General features: G+C 39.6%; 1 protein-coding gene and 2 long non-coding RNA genes across 3 annotated transcripts; 2 read left to right on the top strand and 1 right to left on the bottom strand.

The window, feature by feature from the left end:
* Positions 1–3,843: 3,843 nt before the first annotated feature.
* LOC143893713 (uncharacterized) lies at positions 3,844–4,956 on the top strand. Its single transcript, XR_013255903.1, has 3 exons — positions 3,844–4,325; positions 4,490–4,574; positions 4,710–4,956. It is a non-coding gene; the product is annotated as an uncharacterized LOC143893713 (long non-coding RNA).
* Positions 4,957–7,450: 2,494 nt separating this feature from the next.
* On the top strand, positions 7,451–11,631 carry LOC143893714 (uncharacterized). Its single transcript, XR_013255904.1, has 2 exons — positions 7,451–7,891; positions 11,491–11,631. It is a non-coding gene; the product is annotated as an uncharacterized LOC143893714 (long non-coding RNA).
* A 194-nt stretch (positions 11,632–11,825) lies between these two features.
* LOC143893712 (uncharacterized) lies at positions 11,826–14,963 on the bottom strand. The gene has a single exon (XM_077399409.1). It carries the CDS (start codon positions 14,927–14,929, stop codon positions 12,533–12,535), a length of 2,397 nt encoding a protein of 798 aa, XP_077255535.1. The 5' UTR covers positions 14,930–14,963; the 3' UTR covers positions 11,826–12,532.
* Between the last annotated feature and the right edge of the window lie 6,808 nt (positions 14,964–21,771).

The following is a 21,771-nucleotide window of genomic DNA, read 5'->3' as shown; positions in this document are numbered from 1 at the left end:
ACATCGAATTCAACGTATTATTACACCTGGACACCGAAAACTATGAAGCGCACTATGTGGACCTCGTCATCGGCAACCTGGGACACGTGGACATCGAATTCAAGGTATTAATACACGTAGACACCGAAAACTACGGAGCGCACTGTGTGGACCTCGTCATCGGCAACCTGGGACACGTAGACATCGAATTCAAGATATTAATACACGTAGACACCAAAAACTACGGAGCGCACTATGTGGACCTCGTCATCGGCAACCTGGGACACGTAGACATCGAATTCAACGTATTATTACACCTGGACACCGAAAACTATAAAGCGCACTATCTGGACCTCGTCATCGGCAACCTGGGACACCTAGACATCGAATTCAACGTACGATTACACCTGGACACCGAAAACTATGAAGCGCATTATCTGGATCCGTCATCGGCAAACCTGGGACACNTGGACATCNAATTCAAGATATTAATACACGTAGACACCAAAAACTACGGAGCGGCACTATGTGGACCTCGTCATCGGCAACCTGGGACACGTAGACATCGAATTCAACGTATTATTACACCTGGACACCGAAAACTACGAAACGCCACTATGTGGACCTTGTCATCGGCAACCTAGGACACCTAGACATCAAATTCAACGTACGATTACACCTGGACACCGGAAACTATGAAGCGCACTATCTGGATCCCGTCATCGGCAACCTGGGATACGTGGACATCGAATTCAAAATATTAATACACGTAGACACCGAAAACTACGGAGCGCCGACTATGTGGACCTTGTCATCGGCAACCTGGGATACGTGAACATCGAATTCAGGGTATTAATACACGTAGACACCGAAAATCTACGGAGCGCACTGTGTGGACCTCGTCATCGGCAACCTGGGACACGTAGACATCGCATTCAACGTATTATTACACCTGGACACCGAAAAAACTATGAAGCGCACTATGTGGACACTCGTCATCGGCAACCTGGGACACGTGAACATCGCATTCAAGGTATTAATACACGTAGACACCGAAAACTACGGAGCGCACTATGTGGACCTCGTCATCGGCAACCTGGGACACCTAGACATCGAATTCAACGTACGATTACACCTGGACACCGAAAACTATGAAGCGCATTATCTGGATCCCGTCATCGGCAACCTGGGACACGTGGACATCGAATTCAAGATATTAATACACGTAGACACCAAAAAACTACGGAGCGCACTATGTGGAACCTCGTCATCGGCAACCTGGGACACGTAGACATCGAATTCAACGTATTATTACACCTGGACACCCGAAAACTATAAAGCGCACTATGTGGACCTCGTCATCGGCAACTTGGGACACGTGGACATCGAATTCAAGGTATTAATACACGTAGACACCGAAAACTACGGAGCGCACTGTGTGGACCTCGTCATCGGCAACCTGGGACACGTAGACATCGAATTCAAGATATAATACACGTAGACACCAAAAACTACGGAGCGCACTATGTGGACCTCGTCATCGGCAACCGGGACCACGTAGACATCGAATTACCACGATTATTACACCTGGACACCGAAAACTATAAAGCGCACTATCTGGACTCGTCATCGGCAACCTGGGATACATAGACATCAATTCAAGCTTGATTCATAAGAATCGACTTAAAATTCCCTAGCGGCACTTTCTGCCAAGGTAGAGAACCTTCTTTTCCGTTGACTCAATATTTATTAATATCTTACCTAATTTACCTAAATAGAAATCTTCCTCTGACCGATAAGTCTATCGACCCTAATTTCGAAATACGCGCGCGATTCGAAAACTGGCGATACCTGCGCCGCCAGCGTCGAAAAGTGAAAGTGACGTTCTCTGATAGATCGCGGCGTTAGGAGGAGGAGGAGTATCTTACAAATAAATTTTCACAATTTGACATTGCCTCGCATTATCTCCGCACGTAAGGCACGTAGCGGAATATTATGAGAGAAACCCCCCCCTAATTTGGACCCCAAGCTATCGATCAAGCCTACTTAGAATTGATCCGTTCACTCGTTATCGAGATCTCAACATCTCGGGTACTCGCAAACCGTCGCGTCGCGTAAAAGAGTCACGGTCGGTCTCGCTCCGCGTGTACTTGGCGCGAGACACTACCGTGTCTCTTGATACAATATTTAAAAATATAAAACAAATTTTTTTGTTATTACGTGCCCTACAAGCGGAGATTGTTTATCTAGTACCAGACACATTATTTAACCATTTTTTAGGTCTAATAATAAAAGTAACTTACGATGCTGCAATGCAAATTCTACACGTGTCTTTGTAGTTTTTTTCTTTCTATTTTTTTGAGCACATAAACTGCGTATAATTGCGCGAGGCCGCGAGGCTTTACAAATATAGTACGTTTGATTCGAAAATTTTATTAATGCATACGTGTAACTCGCACAACGTACACTAACCGCCAAGGAATGCCTGGATATTTCGAATTTCGATATATAAGTTGACTTGTATATATCCGCCAACCAGCGCCAACTGGTCATGTGATCAGGGGGCTTATTACGGTTCTTGAAACAAGGTGAAAGTTACAAAAGTGAGGAAATTCACTAAGGTATCTATGATTTTATTGGTCGAAATCTAGTATATCTGTTCACTTTTGTAATTTTCACTTCATTTTAGGAACCGTAATCGGCCGCATTGCGGTTCTTAAAACAAAGTGAAAGTTACAAAAGTTAGAAAATTCACTAGAGTTTCTATGATTTTATTGTTCAAAATCTAGTAAATCTGTTTACTTTTGTAATTTTCATCTTGTTTCAAGAACCGTAATCGACCCCCAGTCTTCTGTGATTAGCTGGCAACAATATGTAGTAAGTTGGACATTGCAAGATTGCGACGCCAATGCAGAAGAGCGCAGGAGAGGTTAGGAGAGGTTAGGAGATGTCAGAGTTTAACCTCTCCTGCGTTCTTTATTGTTGCCAGCCAATCACGAAGGGTTTCCAACCAATCACAATAAAATTTTCAACTAATCACAATAGAACTTCCAACCAATCACAATAGAATTTGAGGAGAATAGGAATTGAGGAAAAACGTAAACAATATGGCATCCTTATAGTATTTTCTTATGTCCATTTCTGTACATGTAGATTAACTTTAACCTTGGATTAATATATTATTTTTTTTTCTAATTCTCAGAACTATAAAAAGATAAAAAATAGATTAAACATTAATGTTAACCTACATTGGTAAAAATGGGTATTAATTGGTAAATTTCTCTATGCGTATGTGTTAAGCAGCTATGCAAGGCGTTTGGACAGACCCTTAATACCGTTTCTTTTTTTTAAGATAGAGTAAAGCGGGGAGCACACATTTCTGCACAACGCATAATGCGTAAGCATAAGAAAATTGATTGGTCCATACACATATGCATAAGGAAATAGACCAATCAATTTTCTTATGCTTACGCATTATGCGTTGTGCAGAAGTGTGTGCTCCCCGCTTAAGAATCACAGCAACTTGACCCAATCAGGAAAACTCACTAGGCCAATGACAACGCCGAGTAATCTCGGAACTTGCCTGATTGACTGAAATTGCTGTGATTCCTACACAAACCCAAACGACTTTTTCAATATAATTTTACCTCATAATTTTATCTCAATAGACGCAGAGTTTCCGTCACGGTGAAAATTCTGTGCTTATTGCCTGTTGCTAACTAATCATAAGTATTCGAATTTTTTAAGTTGTAATTAACGATTTTTTGGTTACTTCCTGTTCCTATTGCCTGTTGCCTGGCATTGTGCAAGGGGCTTTGGCTTTACATATGATACAAATTTTTAGTACTACATTTCGGTACGCACCAAAATCGCATTTTGCCGGTTGCCTATATTCCTTGTTATCCGCGTACGTACGACCGGTACGACGTGTGATATTAAATCGCAAGTTTGTGTTTGTATGTTTAGATTTACTATTTAACTAAAATTGTGTTAAAATAATTACTCATTTTTGTTCTTTCTACTGTGTGAAAGTTGTATATATGTTCCAGAAATTGTGTTGTACGGAAATAGCGACCGAAGCTGTACAACGAGACACGTATTCTATTTACATTTATGGAAACAGTTTAATTAATAGGATGATCATATAAGATAAGTTTAATAGTTACATTTAATTACTGAACTCTGCTACAATTTTGTTTAAGGGAACAAAATGCTTTACGGTGTCTGTATATTTTCAAGTTTTTTACTGATAGCTATATGAATGTAAATGAAGGTTGAAGTTGGTTAAATGACGTATAATATAACGTAACGCAAGTAACGCATCATGAAATACATCTATCCCTCGTGTAAGTATACATTGTGTAGACATATCCAATTCGTATTACATGTATTATATAATATTGTATAAAAACAGAACATACAGCAGGATGATGCAAAATGCATGCACAGAAAGTTGCTAAATAAATGTAGAAGATTACTTATGTGTAATATACTTTTTTCAATGTTTCAGTGCAACATACAGAAGCATTGCATCTTAGATTAGAAGGCATGTAGTCAGTATACACATGTTTTAAATAAGTCTACTACAAGTTTAGGTAAGATGACTTTTATAGTATGTACACATGCACTTTGCATCATATGTTTTATATTATTATATGTAATACAAATTGGCTATGTCTATGCAATATGTGCAAGGTTTAGGTTTCTGTTCCGTGTTTTTTTTGCTTCAGGCAGGAACCTGGCATTGTGCAAGGACCATTGCACATGGGACAAATACATTCCATGATGCGTTATTTACGTCATTGTGTTATATTACACGCCATTTAATCAGCTCCAACCTGTATTTACATTTTATATCGCTATCAGGATAAATATAAAAATATACAAACACGTTATGAATCATTTCGTTTTCTTACACATCATAGCAATGATATTCAGTAAATGAATGTAACGATTAAGCCTATTTGATTGTTTTATTAGTGAAGCAATTTCCAATCTATGTAGATCCTGTAAACAGAAAAGTACCTACCGTTTATGTCACTATTTTCGTACAATGCAATTTCTCGAACATAAATGTTGGTTTTTCAGAGCATAAGAAACAAAAACAGATGATTATTTTGACACAATTTTATTTAATTAGAATGGCTAAACGTCCGTATGGACGAATTTATGACCTAAGATCACTCGTACGCATAAATATTTATATACAGGATCAAAAAAGTATTCTTGCACACCCAGTTTTCTTACAATAAGTTTATTCGAAGGAATAATACATATGTACAAGTTGTGTCCACATATATTTAATACTATTAATAAAATATTATAAATTAATACATGTATATATAGCATATAATTTACTTATGGATAGAAATCGTAATTATGTATTATTCCCCCGAATAAGTTATTGTAAGAAAACTGGGTGTGCAAATACTTGTAACGTATACAAGACGGTGCATTAAGGCCCATTCGGATAAACTTGCATAGTTGCATAACCGTATGCATTGAGAAAATTATCCAATCGCATTTTACATCCATCTTTATGACAGAAATGCGATTGGATAATTTTCTCTATGCATACGGTTATGCAGCTTGCAAGTTTGTCTGTATGGTCATTCGGATTTTTTGCGTAATCACAGAAAAATATATCAGTCACGCATCTGGTCTAAAGAATATGCATAATTAGTAAACAATATGGCATTCTAAAAGAGGCCATCGCACACAAAGTTGCATAGGCTGCATAAGCATAGTATAAAGGCTTGGGCACATAGACAAACTTAAGCAGTAAAACTCAAGCAGTAAGCAAATCAGCCAATCACAGTCAAGAACTTAAGCACGGCCCTAAGCGGTAGCGAATCCATACCGTTGATTTCTTACTGCTTAAGTTTTACTGCTTAATAAGTTTTTTTACGTGCCAAGGCCCTAAGACCGCTGGACCAATGAGCAACTTATGTAAATTAATATTGCGACTTTATGCTGAATGCTCATTGGTTTAGCGGTCTTAAGGTGGAAGCACAAAATTGCAGGAGCCATGAGCAGAATGCAGAAGCCATATGCGCATGCGCTATGGTGTCTGCATTCTGTCCATGGCTTCTAAATTTTCAATCTACATAAAAATATATAATGCATAGTTTATGTAGATTGGAAATTCAGAAGCCATGGGCAGAATGCAGATACCATAGCCGCCATAGCGCATGCGCATATGGCTTCGAATTCTGCTTATGGCTCCTGCAATTTTATGTGCTTCCACCTTAAAGCTATATCCATACAAACTTGCATAAGCCCATAAACATAAGCATAAGAGAATTGATTGGTCCATATGCATGTGCATAAAGAAATAGACCAATCCGTTTCTTTATGCATATGGTTACACCTATGCAAGTTTGTCTGGATAGACCATAAGGGCCCGGACACACACTTCTGCACAACGCATAATGCGTAAGCATAAGAAAATTGATTGGTCCATACACATGTGCATAAGGAAATAGACTAATCAGTTTTCTTATGCTTAAGCATTATGCGTTGTGCAGAAGTGTGTGCTCCCCGCTTAAGACCGCTAAACCAATGAGCATCCACCTTTAAGGTCTATCCAGAAAAACTTGCATAGGTGCATAACCATATGCATAAAAAAACGTATTGGTCTATTTCCTTATGCACATGCATATGGACCAATCAATTCTCTTATGCTTATGTTTATGGGCTTATGCAAGTTTGTGTGGATATAGCTTTATGCCACGTTTATGCTACGTTATGCATTTTGTGTGCGATGGCCTTAAAGCCCGTATCAGACTACGGATTAGGATTGAGATTGGATTGAAATTTAATCAATCAGAACAGAGAAAATTGACCTCAAGTTTAGTAAACTTTGCTCTGATTGGTCAAATTTCTATAGTCTGATACGGGCATAAAGCGGCGAGCACAGACTTTTGCATAGCGCATAATACATAAGCATAAGAAAATTGATTAATCCATATACGTGTGCATAAGGAAATAGACCAATCCATTTTCTTATGTTTATGCATTATACGTTATGCAAAAGTCTGTGTTCCCTGCTTTAAATTAGAGCTTAAGCAGAATGGCTGTCTCGGCAGTGTTTTATGCCTTAAGTCTTTGTCTTATGTAAGTATACGCGACGTATACTACACAAGACAGAAAACATTAACACAGTATTGTGCGTTACATAAGACAAAAGGTTGATCTACAATGTGCTCTTTGCTTTCTGTTTTTTGCTCTTAACCTCTTTGCGACTATCTCGTATTTTGCAATTCCGTCGCGTAACGTGATGTTTCTTGTCTCTTCTGAAATTCGTAAATTTTTATCTTAGGCGACAGAGAACAAAAAACATCGCGTTACGCGACGCAATTGCGAAATACGGGATAGTCGCAAACAGGTTAAGAGCAAAAAACAGAAAGCAAAGAGCACATTGTAGATCAGCCTAAAGACTTAAGGCATAAAACACTGCCTTAAGGTTATAAGACAGCCATTCTGTTTAGGCCCTAACGCACAATACTGTACAGTATTGTGCTAAATAGCTACTAATTAACTGAAATTGTGTTGAAATAATTATTCATTTTCGTTGTTTATGCTACGTGAATGTTGTAATTGTGTTCTAGAAATTGAGTTGTACGGAAATAGCGACAGAAGCTGTACGACAAGACACATGTATTCTGTTTACATCGCTGGATTTTTGGAAACAGTGTTATTAATAGGATTATTAGATAAGATAAGTTAATACTTACATTTAATCACTGAACTCTGTTACAATGTTGTTTAACGGAACAAAATGCTTTGTAGTGTCTGTCTTTTCAGGTTTTTTACTGATTGCTGTATGAAATGTTAATAAAGTTTGAACTTGGTTAAATGGCGTGTAATAATAATAACGCAAGTAACGCATTATGGAATATATACCCCTTGTGTAAGTATATATTGTGTAGACGAAGCTATTTTGTATTACATGTATTAAATATTATAGAACATATGTGACAATATGATACAAAATGCATGTCCACAGAATTGCTAAGTAAATGTAGAAAATTACTTATGTTTTATGTACTTTTTTCAATGTTTCAGTCTAATATACATATTTCATCTCAGATTAAGCCTGATCTACAATGTGTTCTTTGCTTCCTGTTTTTTGCTCAACTTCTTTGCGACTATTACTACGTTTACGCGAGCGTTACTTCTGTAGTAACTTACGATAATTCCTTCGCGTAAACGGGATTTTGTAGTAACTTACGATAATTTACTCCGCGGGTAAATTATCGTAAGTTACTACAGAAGTAACGCTCGCGTAAACGTAGTTAAAAACAGAAAGCAAAGAGCACATTGTAGATCAGCCTTAAAGCACAGGAGTACAAACTTCTGCACAAGGCATAATGCATAACGTTTGAGGGATGAACCAATTAGAGTCCTTTACTTCCATCGTGGAGATAGAAATGAAGGATTCTGATTGGATCATTTTCTTATGCGTTATGCATACACGCTATGCAGAAGTCTGTGCTCCTCGCTTTAATTTTTACTCCACCATTAATCGGGTTTAATAACATCTGTAGTTATAACTCCTTAAACGGATTCTCGTTTACACAAAAGGATATTATTTTATCCTAATTCAAAAAAATCTTAAAATTTTAATTTTGTAAAAAAAATAATTTTATAATTTTATCTTAAGTTAACAATGAAATCGTAACATCTCGCTTAGTGTTTACACATTTCTTTAAAATCGGATTTATAAGTCTACATCTCTTCGTCAACGAGTATATAGTAATAACAACCAGTGTTATAAAACTGGATTTAACTAACGTTTGTACGACATCTTATGTCGGTGATTATAACTGCATATTTTACTTAACCCGTTTAATGGTAACTTATTGTAAGCATATATATTCTTAGATTAGATAGCATGAGAGCTTTTTAGCAAGCGACACAAGTCGACGCAAATGTCGTTCTACCTTTCTTTTTTGGCAATGTGTAACAAAGACAAACCGACTTATGCCGACTTGTGTCACTTGCTGGAAAGCTCCTTATCTATTCAGTATACACGATTTTAATACAGTTTAGGTATGATGACTTTTATAGTGTGTGTACATGCACTTTGCATCATGTTACCATGTTCTATATTATTTAATACATGTAATACAAATTAGCTATGGCCGGTATTCATAGTCGGTTCTTATTTTAAGACCGGCTTAAGTAATGCCTTAAGATGCTAATACGGCTTTGTGATTGGTTAAAATGACATCTTAAGATTGTACTTAAGACGATCTTAAATATAAGAACCGACTATGAATACCGGCCTATGTCTACACAATATGTTTAAGGTTTCCCTATTCCTATTGTCTCAGGCAAGAGCTTATACAAGGGTCATTGCACAGGGAACAAATATATTCCGTTACTTGCGTCATTTTATTACATTACACGCCATTTAATCAACTTTAACTTTTATTTATATTTTATATCGCTATATCAGTGTTGACTTAAAAATATAAAAATACATCACGAATCATTTTATTCTCTATGCACCACACACACACATTGTAGCAATGATATTCAGTAAATAAATGTAACGTAACGATTAAATCTATCTGATTGTCTTATTAGTGATGGTTCTACAAATTTATATGTAGACCCAGTAAATAGAAAAGCACCTAGCACTGGTCATGGTCGCTATTTTCGTACAATGCAATTTCTCAAACATAAATGCAGGTTTTGCAGAGCATAAGAAATGATAACAAGTGATTATTTTAACACAATTTCACTCAATTAGAAGGTTAAACTTACGTATGGACGTGATGATAAGACGCTATATATAGTAAAAGTTAGAAACAAATCAACAGAAATCCTACTGTAACCAGGATAATACCGTTAAATAATAAAATATATTATTGTATTTTTTAAATTTATTAATTTATTTATTTAATATTTAATATATTATATATATATATAGCTTTTTGATATCGTATTATTATATTATCGTATTAATATCGTATTCATATATAGCATTGTATACGATAAGAACGAATTGTTTTAATATGTTCTGTTGCTTTTTTTTTCGAGGTCTTTACAAATGTATAAATAAATAATTGCATATAACAGTGTTTTTGGGGACACATGTTCAGTGTCCTCAAAAACACATATATAATGAATTGTCTCATTCGCGGACTTTACAAATATATATACAAATTGTTATATAACAGTGTTTTTGAGGACACACATTTAGTGTTCTCAAAAACACTATTATACATATATATTATTTGTATATACATTTGTAATGTCCTCGAAAGCAAAAATTTGTTATATATCAAATAAAAAGCAACATAATAAAAAAACAAACTGCAATGTATACATTAGAAAACAATGCTGCTTTCAGATATGCAGAGAAATCATTCAGTTTTTCAATGTCCTCAAAAACGGCAATTTATAAATATATATATATATATATATATATATATATATATATACATATATACATTGCATATATAGTACATATTATAGTTAAAAAATGTATTTAAAAATTTATTTATTTACCTCACGTAGATGAATCCGATAGTTCAATATCAGGTAATTCTTTCGCAAGCAGCTCACTCCAATTATTTGGAACAATTGCTGGATCTTGCGAACTTTTTCGTGTTTTAATAGTTTTTTTATACGTGTCTTTCTGTTTTTTGTAAGAAGACATAATATTAAATGCGATGAGACACGTTACACAAGTAACATATGAATATTCTTTTACAATAACAAACTTTCCATAGCAACTAAATTAACATTGCTGCTTTTGTCTTCACACATGTATGTTGTAATATATATATATAGAATGTAAAAGAAGTTCCATATTCTCTTTTTTAATCGTATACAGCATGATTTGAAATAAAAAGTTTGGTAGTACCGTCTAACTTAAAGTATTTAATTTTTGTATGTTGCGTATAGTCTCATTAAGCTTTAATGTATAATAGAAGCACTAATTTCTCGTCAATTTTTTCTGATTTTTCTCATTCACGCGCGTGTGTAGAATGACTTAAAATACTATTCTAAACAATTTTTGCATAGTTTAATTGTAACATACATAATGTTTTTATGTCATACAATGCCTTTTTTTCGTTTATGAAAAGATTTAAATAATTTCATTTTTTTAAAGCAATAATAATGTATTAATGTATGTATAATACACTATTGTCTTGACAAATTTTGTTGAATCAAGCATCAATAATAAGAGATTATAAATCTTTTTATTTATGAAATAATGTAAAAGAAGACTATTTATATAAAAACTATTTAATATTTATTTTTTATGTAATGTTCTATTTAATCAGAAGCGCGCGCGTAGCGCGCGCTTGTAGAGTTCTAGTTATATATAAAAAAAAGAAAATTGAGAAATAAATAAAAAATAAAAAATATAACAATAAATATATAATGAATAATATAATAAATAAATATAAAAAAATAAATGTCTATAACAATGTGTATTTTATTTCAAATAAATATTCTAAATATTTTTTATCATGTGTTTATATATTACAGGTTCTGTCAAAAGAAGCATCCCAAATTGTACCAACAAAGAGTGCAAAGAAGCTATTCAAAAATGGATACGACGAGCAAAGGAACGTAGCAATAATGAAAAAAAAATAAATTATAGAAAATCGACGACGGAAAATATTAGACTGTCCGACTTGCATAAAATAATAGATAAAGTCGATTCGTTTATTAACAAAACATACCAAAGAAACTCGCAAGCTACGGAGCGTGAGATAGAAACTTATACCAGAATTTGCTAATGGAACTTAGGAACAAAAAAGAGACGTCTAAAAGCTATTTACGTCTATTTTATTTTTAGTTTATATAGTTTATATTAAAAAAATATATATTATATACTTTGATAAAATAATTAATATATACAATAAAATAATATATTGTGTTATACTTTTAAAGTAAAAATAATATGTATATGAATTAAAGTAAAAATAATATATATATTTGTGCACACACACACACAGTAAATAAAAAATAAAAATATTTCAGTTCCACAAAATTGTTGTTATTAACGATTAATTACCTAATTAATTATGAATTATGCATGTATATAATAAGCCAAAATATGTCCAGTAAAGGTTTGAATTTTGTCCATTTAAGATCCATAATTCGTCCATTCATGTCCAATAATGGACGTCTTATGGATGTCCACTGGAGTTGCAAATGGACGTACAGTGGACGCCCCGTGTATGTCCGCTGTACTCGGTATGGACGTCCGTGGACGTACACAACATCCGGCATGGACGTCCGTTGTACGTACATAGGACGTATTTGTGTTTATTGGGTAATTACACCAAATGGCCAATAACCTATATTTTTATGAAAAAAAACTAAATAAAAGATAGTCAAAATCCCAAATTTATGAGAAAACAATTGATTTATGTATATAAAAGTTAATTAAAACACAAATTTTGCTGACGGCCTTTTTCTGTACATTCATCTAGAATTTTATTTTAACAAATTCAATATTTAGAAAATTTATAAAAAAAGCAAAAAAGAGATATATGAAATCCTCCTCCTTGCGTCGTTTTCCTCAGTGCTGAGGGTCGTGACCCCTTCCTGGAATAATCTTCCGTCTCACGACATTCCGCCAGCTGACTCGGTCCTGGGCGGTGTGGAGGGCCTCATGCATGGTGGTGTCGAGTGTAGTGCGTATCTGATCGGCCCAGCGTGTAGGGCTACGCCCCCTCGGTCTTTTTCCTTCCATCTTGCCAGTCACCATCAACTTTTCCAAGTTGTCACCGCTCCTCCTGGCGATGTGGCCGAAGTATTCAAGTATCCTCCGCAGGCAGATAGTAGAAAGTCTCGCTGTTATACCCAGCTCGCGCAGGATAGATGCGTTGGTCCGGTGTGCCGTCCAGGGAATGCGCAGCATCCTCCTCCAGCACCACATCTCAAAGGCGTCAATACGTTTGCGGTCGTTCGCCCTTAGAGTCCAGGTTTCAGCGCCGTACGCGAATATCGAGAACACCAAGGTGCGCACGAGCCTGGCCTTGGTTTTTACGGAGATGTTCTTGGCCGCCCAAATTCCATGCAGCTGTGACATTGCGTTCTTTGCCATTCCGATTCGCTTGCGTATCTCCGCTTCACACGAGCCGTTGTTGCTGATGGTAGAGCCCAGATAGTTGAAGCTCTCCACTACCTCCAGGCTGTGAACTCCGGTGAGCTCCAGCTTGTTAAAACGGTCCACAACCATGATTTTGGTCTTGGATCTGTTTATAGTAAGCCCCATTTCGTTGCTAACCTCTTCCATTCTGCTCAGCAGGGCAACCATTTCGGCCTCTGTCGCGGCAAGGAGTGTGGTATCGTCGGCGTAACGTAGGTTGGTGATTTTTACGCCTCCAATAGTGACTCCACCCTCCCATTTTTCGCAGGTTCGCCTCATTATGTATTCCCCGTAAACGTTGAACAAGATGGGGGACAGTATGCAGCCCTGGCGCACACCCTTTCCGAAGCTGAATGGTCCCGATGTCGTTTTATCTACCCTCACAACTCTCCGACTGCTGTAATATAGGGTGCAGAGTAGTGCCGTTAAATGCTGCGGCACCCCTAACTTTGTTAGTATTCCCCACAGGCAACGCCAGTCGACACAGTCGAAAGCCTTACAGTAGTCGACGAAGCACATTATTACTGGTGTGTCGAATTCATAGGACTTCTCAATGACTTGTCTGATGTTAAGGATCTGTTCACGGGTCCCCCTCCCCCTGACAAAGCCCGCCTGTTCTTGCGGGATCTGCCAGTCCAAAAAGTGCCGGATTCGGTTGTTGATGATATAGAGCAATATTTTGCTGGCGTGGGAGATTAAGGATAAGGTGCGATAGTTATCGCACCTCTTGGTCGATCCTTTTTTGTGTAATGGTAGGATGACCGATTCTGTCCAATCTTGGGGCCATTCCCCGTGCTGCCAGATGTGATTGCAGATCGCGTGCAGCGTGTCAATCCCCGTCTCGCCCAGAGCCTTCAGGACTTCTGCCGTTATTTGATCTGGTCCTGGTGCTTTCTTGTCCTTGAGTGAACGTAAGGCCTCTGTTATTTTGGAGCGAAGAATGGATGGCTCCTTATCTATTCCGCTCCATTCAGGTTGACGATCGAATGAGTTGCGGGGGTTTTTGTACAGTTGTTCGCAATAACAGCGCCATCTTTCCGCGATTTTATCTAATTCGTGCAATGGGTTCCCGTCAGCGTCTTCAATAACCCATGACTTAGATTTAAATTGCTTGGAGAGTACACGGACTTTCTTGAAGAGGTCTGAGGTTTGTAACCTGTGTGAGTGGTTTTCAATGTCGCCGCATATGCCCTCTATGAAGTTGTTTTTGTCTTGTCGGCAACACTTCTTAATGATCTTGCAAAAGGCCGTGTATTCTGCCATCGTCTGTGGATCCTTTAGGCCCTTCATTTTTATGTCCTTCCTTAGCTGTATGAGCTCCCAGGTGCGGTCAGTAATCCATGACTTCTTCCTACTGCCAGTGCTCCTATTTTTAGTCATATGGTCCAGTGTATCACAAATGTGGCCTTTAAGAAGCCCCCATCGTGTCTTGGCGTCCGCGTCCTCGGGCGGCGGACTCTCTTTTAGTTTTGTCTCCACGATGCCCTTGAAGAGTGACCGTTCTGGGGACTCCAGGCGCCCAGGCTTTTGTGGTGGGTTACTTCTAAACACTTTCAAGCGAATGGAGAAGTTCGCGACGAGCAAGTTATGATCAGAGCCGCAATCAGCTCCGGGGAAGGTCTTAACGTTAGTTACTGAGGTTTTCCAGCGCGTGTCCAAAATGATGTAATCTATTTGATATATGAAATAGGTTAGAAATATCTGATTAACTTCACTATTACTGTTGGTAGAACTTAAAGTGTGTTTGTCAAATTTATTCGTTTTAAATAGGTATATTTTTAGAATATTATTTGTGATGTTTCTTGCAATGTTTTCGAGATTCATATAACCTTCTTAAAATGATAAATTATAGACAGATTAAAATTGTTATATTGAAGAAGTATACATATATGTACACTTGTTTAAGTATATATAATTGTAATTATATTTGTATGTATGTATTTATTGTCTTTCCCCTCAGGGTTTACAAGGCGTTTTTAAACGAGGAACGTACCCAAACCTCTTACAAACGTTCCCCTTTATTCAATTCCTGGCCTTTTGCGACCTCACAATAAGTCTTTTTCCCTTCCCTTATCCCTCTCCTCTTCCTTCCCGACTTCGTTCGCCTCCCTCCACCTCTTTCTGTCTCATCTCGTCCTTCCTGTCTGTCTCCTGCCCTGGGTCTGTTGACCCTCTTCCCCGCTCCTGTGGAGTTTCTCCTCCGTCTCTCTCGTGCTCTCCTCCACCTCCTACCTCCTCCCACTCCTGCTCTCCTCCTCTCCTCCACTCTCTCTCCTATTCTAATTTCCCTTCCCTCTCTCTCTCTCTTATCCTCGCTTTCACCCATCTGTCCTCCGCTATCTTTACCCTTGGCCTCTTTCTTGCTTTTCTTCTATCCTAGTACCCTCCCCTTCTCCTCCTCCTCCCGTTCCTAGCCATCAACGTTATCCCCTCCCCTTTATACCTCCTCCCATTTTCCCTCCTCCTCCTTCCATTCTATCTCCCTTCCATCCACCTACCGTCTCCTGTTTTCCACCCTCGCTCTTCTTCCCTTGTCCCTTTCTTCCTTCGCCTTCTCCAACATCCTCCACCTTGTCCTCCTCTCCTCCAGCGACAGGTCCTCGTCCACCCCAATCCCCCACCTCTGCCTAACCTCTCCAAATCTTCCCAGCAACTCTGCCCTCTCCCTCTCATTTTCCATCTCCACTATCAAAACCTCTCTCCCTCCTTCCCCTTTCCTTTCCCAGACCCTTCTAATCTTTGGCTCTTTCCCCAGTACCTTCTCTGCTACCCGTACCATCATGCCCCTCCTTTCTTCCGCGTCCCTTCCATCCAACCCTCTCCGTACTACATTCTTCTTTCTTCTCTCCTTTTGCTCTCTCTCTTCCTCCAGCCTCTTTACTCTCTCCTTTAGTCTCCTCGCCTTCTCTTCCTCTTCTTTCCTCCTTCTCTCCATCTCCTCCCTCAGCCCTTCTCCTTTCTCCCTACCTTTCCTCTTCTCCAAATCCTCACTTCTCCGCTTCTCCAGTCTCCAGCCTTCCCCCTGACCAAGCATCCTCTCCCTCTCCTTCCTTTCCTCTTTTTCCTCTCTTTCTTTTCTTTCCTTTTTTCTCCTCACTTCCTCCTCCCTGTCTTCTACCGCCCTCCGCGCTCTATTCCTCTCTTCTGTTCCCTCCTTCTCCCTACTCTTCTCCTCCGGTCCTCCCTTGCCCTCCTTGGCCGTCCTTTCTTCTCTGTAGCCTCTGTCTTCCTTCTCCCTGCTCGCTCTCCCTTCTGTTTCCTTTTTATTCTCATCCTTCCTTCTCCCCCCTTTTTCCTCCCCCTGTGTATGTCCTCTTGCCGCGTACCTGTTCTCCTCCTCCTTTCTCCTATCTTCCTCGCTGGCCACCTCCTCCCACCAGTCTCTTCCCCACCCCTTCTCGCTCCAACCTCCCTCGCTGCCTTCCGTTCCATCCTCCTCCGTCATCTCCTTTCTTGCCACTCCCCTGTTACTCCTCTTCATCCTCGCTGGTTCCTTTTCCCTCCCTCTCCACCCGTTGCTCTCATCTGTCTCTTTTTCCTCCTCCTCATCCTGCTCCTCGCTTTTCTCGCACCGCCAGCGCCCCTCCTCCAGCCTCTCCAACCTCACTCCAATCTCCTTTAATTTCTTCCTGATGCCTTTTCCTTCTCATCTTATTTCTTCCCTGATTTCCTGGCCTATCTTCCTGACTTCTTTCCTGATCTCCTCCACCCACTCTGTCTCCTCCGACCTTTGCCCCATCCCTGCCATCGTCTCTTTTCCTATCCCTGTATAAACAAGCCGTATGTATGTTATTTATTGCACCTCTCTTTTCCCTCTATCTCCGTCCGTCTCCGCCTCTCCCTCACCTCTCTTGTTCCTCCTCTACTTACAGTCCTCCTTCCGCTCCTCCACGGTTTTTCTCCTTCGCATCTCCCTTACACCTTTTCTTTTCACCTTCCGTATACTTTCCTCCTTTACACTTCACCTCTGCCAGTGCGTCCAACTTTTCTCGGTTCCCTACTTCTTCTCTCAGTCGTGCCATCCCTTTTCAGCTGCTATCCAGCGCCGCCGTCTCACTTTCTTCCATTTGCTGCGCCCTCTATCCTCTCCGCTTTCTCCACACAACCTCTCGCCCATTGCTGTCCCGCGCTGCCGCATCTATTATCCTCCTCCTCCGCGCTCATCACCCTCGGTGCGCCTGCGCGAGCGCCGCGTTGCTCTCGCGTCAGTTCTGTTGCCCCCGCTCGTCTCCCCCCTCTCGCTCCATCAGTCTCTTTCCTAACCTCCATATTACTCCGCCTTTTTCATCCTCCGTTTCTCTCCTCCTGCTTCGATTTTCCCGTCTCCTTCACTTCCTCATCTTCTTCTCTGCCCTCTCCATCCAATCCACCTCCTCCGTCCTCTCTCTCTCCTTTCTCTCTCCTCTCGCACCACGTTCTCTGCTCCAAGGAGAGAGGAGTCTCTCCTTGGGCCGTCCACCACGTCCAAGTCCGTTACACCATCTCCAATTGTAATTATATTTATATCTACCTTTTATCTTATCTATTTATTGCTACATATTATCGTCCATCTTTTAGTTTTCCTTTTCTTGCTTGTTACTTTGCATGTATTTTTATTTTTGCTCAAAGAGTATATTATAACTGTATAAACAATTTATTATTTTATAGTTATTTATATTCACTGAACTATGTACATACTAAAACGTACCTTTTTATATAAGGTCTATGCATACAAGTCTTGTAGCACACGGGATGACGACAAGAGCAGCTGTAGAAGTTAAAGCCAAAGCACATAACATGGCGTAGCGATATACGACAATCGTAGTCCTCGACCTGACAAATCAGGATACGCCAAAGCTTGTGCGTTACTTACGTCCACAATTACGACTGTCATATGTGCTTTAGCCCTTAAGATGTAAGGCAAAGGAAACATATGGCCGCGTTCGAAAACTACTCAGATGCACACCAGCGTCATACTGTCCTTGTTCAATTTTCAATAAGTAACAAAAGGTCTGTTTGTTTTCGCTGCACTTTTGAACTAGTGCAATAAGTTATGCTGGGTCTACAATGCGAGTCGCAAAGTCATGAGTCGCAAGAATTGACTAATCACAGTCACATTTGAGGAGAATAATCGACTGTGATTGGTCAATTCTTGCGACTCACGACTTTATGACTCGCATTGTAGACCCAGCATTAAAATAAAAGAAAATATATTTGGCTCTTTCTAACTTATTGCACTAGTTCAGAAATCCAGCGAAAATAAACAGACCTAAAGACAGAAGGACGCGGTGTGCACTTGAGTAAAGTTTTCGACGCAGCTTATCTAACCTACAAATACTATGTTTATGCGAGCGTTATAATTACTTTTGTAGTAACTTACAATAATTCCTTCGCGTAAACGGGATTTTCCTTCGCGTAAACGGGATTTTGTAGTAACTTACGATAATTTATTCCGCGTAAACGAGTGATATATCATAAGTTATTACTACGTAACGCTCGCGTAAACATAGTAAAAGGAAAGAAATACATCTAAAATCTAGATTGTCCATGGTCTTACATACATAAAGCTCCTTGCACAATGCCAGGCAACAGGGAATAGGATCAGGGAATAGAAATCAGAAATCATGTATAAATGCAGAATAAACAGTGACACAGGCAATAGACACAGAGTTTCCGTCACGTTGGAAATTATGTGCCTATTGCCTATTGCCAACCAGTCATAGCATTCAAATTTTTTAGGTTGTAATTAACGATTTTTTGGTTATTTCTTGTTTCTATTGCCTGCTGGCATTGTGCAAGAGGTTTAAAACCGTCGGATTGTTTGATAAAGAAAGAGTAGCAAACGATCACGTGACCAGAGATTTGGCGTCTATGATCAACTTTAGAGAAAATGAGATCACGCAATCAAGTTCGTCATTTCTTTTCTTAGGCCGCATCTACAATGAGTTGCAGTCGTAAGAGTCAAAGGCCATTGCACGTAACAAAGTTTCAGTCATAATCGTAAGACCGTAAGAAAATAGACCAATTACAGTCGATTATTCTCCTTGAGCTCGAAGAATAATCGAGTGTGATTGGTCTATTTTCTTATGGCCTTACGATTATGACTAAAACTTTGTTACGTGCAATGGCCTTTAAAAAAATTGAACAATTACAGTTTACTATTCTCCTTGCGGTCAAAAAATAATGAACTGTGATTGGTCAATGTCTTACGACTCTTAGGATCCACTAAGCGCGTCACGCGTCGCGTTGTCACAAGTTAACCAATCAAAACATCCCATTTCATTACATTCTTGTGACGGGATCGAAATGGGATGTTTTGATTGGTTCAACTCGGACGACGCGACGCGTGACGCGCTCAGTGGAAACTCAGCCTTACAACTGCGACTCATTGTAGACCCGGCTTTAGGCTCTCTACATGTAACCAACTACCTTCGTCGTTATCTCGCGTCACATAATCATCGTCTCCACGCGCTAATACAAGACTTATGTGGAAAGATACGTTACAGTGTTTATATATAGTTCAATGAATATAAATAATAAATAAGTATAAATTGGATATAAAGTATTGTTTTGTACTTTCAAGCATAAAATAAGTTTCTAAAATTATAGGAAAAATTGATTATTAAGAGAAACATGCAGTTAAATTTAGAGAAACAGTTATAATGTACTCTTTAAGCAAGACTAAAAGTACATATAAAGTAACAAAAAGAAAAAGAAAAACTAAAGGATGGATAATATGTAGCGGTAAAGTATAGATAAAATACAATTATATATAGTATACTTGTATAACAATTTCAATTTATCTATAATTATTTTGTTTGAAGAAAATTATATAGATCTCAAAAAAATTGCGCGAAACCTCACAAATAATGTTCCAAAAATATGTTTAAAACAAATAAGTTTGTCAAACACCACTTCAAGTTCTATCGAAAGTGACAGTAAAGGTAACCCAAAACATTTAATGTATTTTATATGTTGTGACGTGACAAGTCGCGTCTACTTCTCGGACGGGCTCGGCCGAGGGGAATTCGGGGAGGCTTGCTCGTTAGAACGAGAGGAGGGCGATCGCGTATTAGTAATTGGTCTAATTAGCTGTTAGGTTTTTAAGGGATTGCCAGTGGTGGCCGGAGTCAAGCTGTAACGGCCGGGAGCCGCAACGAGGAAGGGCAGAGGGTTAAGAAGACGGCCAGGGGACATGGCTGAAAGTCGGATCGCCCGGACCTCCCCGCAAGTGCATGAGCGTCGCCGGCCGGAGTTCACTCCGCACTCGGTCGTAACAGCGGCAGGATAACGATCTGGAAGACCCCGGGACACCCCCGAGCGAAACGCCAGTCAGACCAGCGGGAAGACTTCTTTCGAGATGTGGAAAAATAGAGTGCCGGACGTACGTCACATCCGGGAATTCGGATGCATCGTCTACACTCTAAATCGAAATCCAAACAAGAGTAAATTCGAGAATCGATCAAAGAGAGGAATCCTGGTTGGATACTCCAAAGAATCCAAGGCGTATCGGCTGTGGATCCCAGAGGAACGGCGAGTAGATATGTCTCGTGATGTGAGATTTTTGGAGAGCGACAGGATTCTGATGGACAAGGATTTTGAGGACTTCTGCACACAAGATGAGGAGTTTTCAGAAGGTTTTGAGGACCACGAAATCGAGCTTCCCCTCGCTACCAAAGAAACGGAAGACGAGTCCGATGACGATGTAGGAGGCTCATCTGATCAAGAGGAATCAAATGACGATGTTCAACGTTGCCTCTAAAAGGCAGAGGAAGACCGCGTTTGATAAGAACCGGCTCTAGAGGGAGACCCAAGAAGCAATACCAGTCAGCGTTAGCCGACGTGGATGTGGAATTTGCCTATCTTGCCGAAGTTCCAGTTAAGGAGGCATTACAAAGTCCCGAAGCGGATGAGTGGTTCACCGCAATGGAATCGGAAATGAGATCGATTATTGCCAACGAAACATGCGTCGTTGTTAAACGTCCTAAAGATCGCGAGGTAATTGGGAGTCGATTTGTGCTCCGAAACAAATACAATAATGACGGGACCTTGAACCGAAGGAAGGCCCAATTGGTTGCGAAAGGCTACTCGCAGCGCCCAGGTGTGGACTTCAGAGACACGTTCGCACACCAGTGGCTCGCATGAGCTCTGTTCGAACGGTAGCTGCGCTCGCCGCTAAACACGACCTGTCAATGAATCAATTCGACGTAACTACCGCGTATTTAAACGGTGACTTGGAGGAGAAAATCTTCATAAAATGCCCTCCGTATTTTGAGAAGATTTTTTAAAGAGTTATCGCCCGAGAAAAGAAAGGGAGTAGGATTCAGAAGGCATTTATTGAAATGTTAAAGGAACTCCGCCGCGGAGACAGAGTGCTTTTGTTGAAAAAGGCTCTTTACGGGCTGCGTCAAGCTGGACGACGCTGGCACGCAAAGTTGAGTGAAACCCTCAAAAGTTTCGGGTTCACTCGATCTGACAGTGATCCCTGCGTATTCTACCTCGGGAAAGGGGAAGACATCCTCATTGTCGTTGTATACGTAGACGACATGATCGTGGCATCAAGAAGTGATCAAGACGTCTCCAGATTGTTCGATTTCTTATCGACAAAATTGACGGTCAAGAATTTAGGAGCAGTAAAATACTGTCTCGGAATTGAGTTCTCTCAGAACAAGGAAGTTGTGTCCTTG

The sequence above is a fragment of the Temnothorax americanus genome, unplaced genomic scaffold (genome assembly GCF_048541705.1).
Source record: "Temnothorax americanus isolate GAGA-0224 unplaced genomic scaffold, ASM4854170v1 Scaffold126, whole genome shotgun sequence".
Lineage (NCBI taxonomy): Eukaryota > Metazoa > Arthropoda > Insecta > Hymenoptera > Formicidae > Temnothorax > Temnothorax americanus.
The sequence above is the reverse complement of the archived record's forward strand: the minus strand, read 5'-3'. Positions and strand labels throughout refer to the sequence as shown.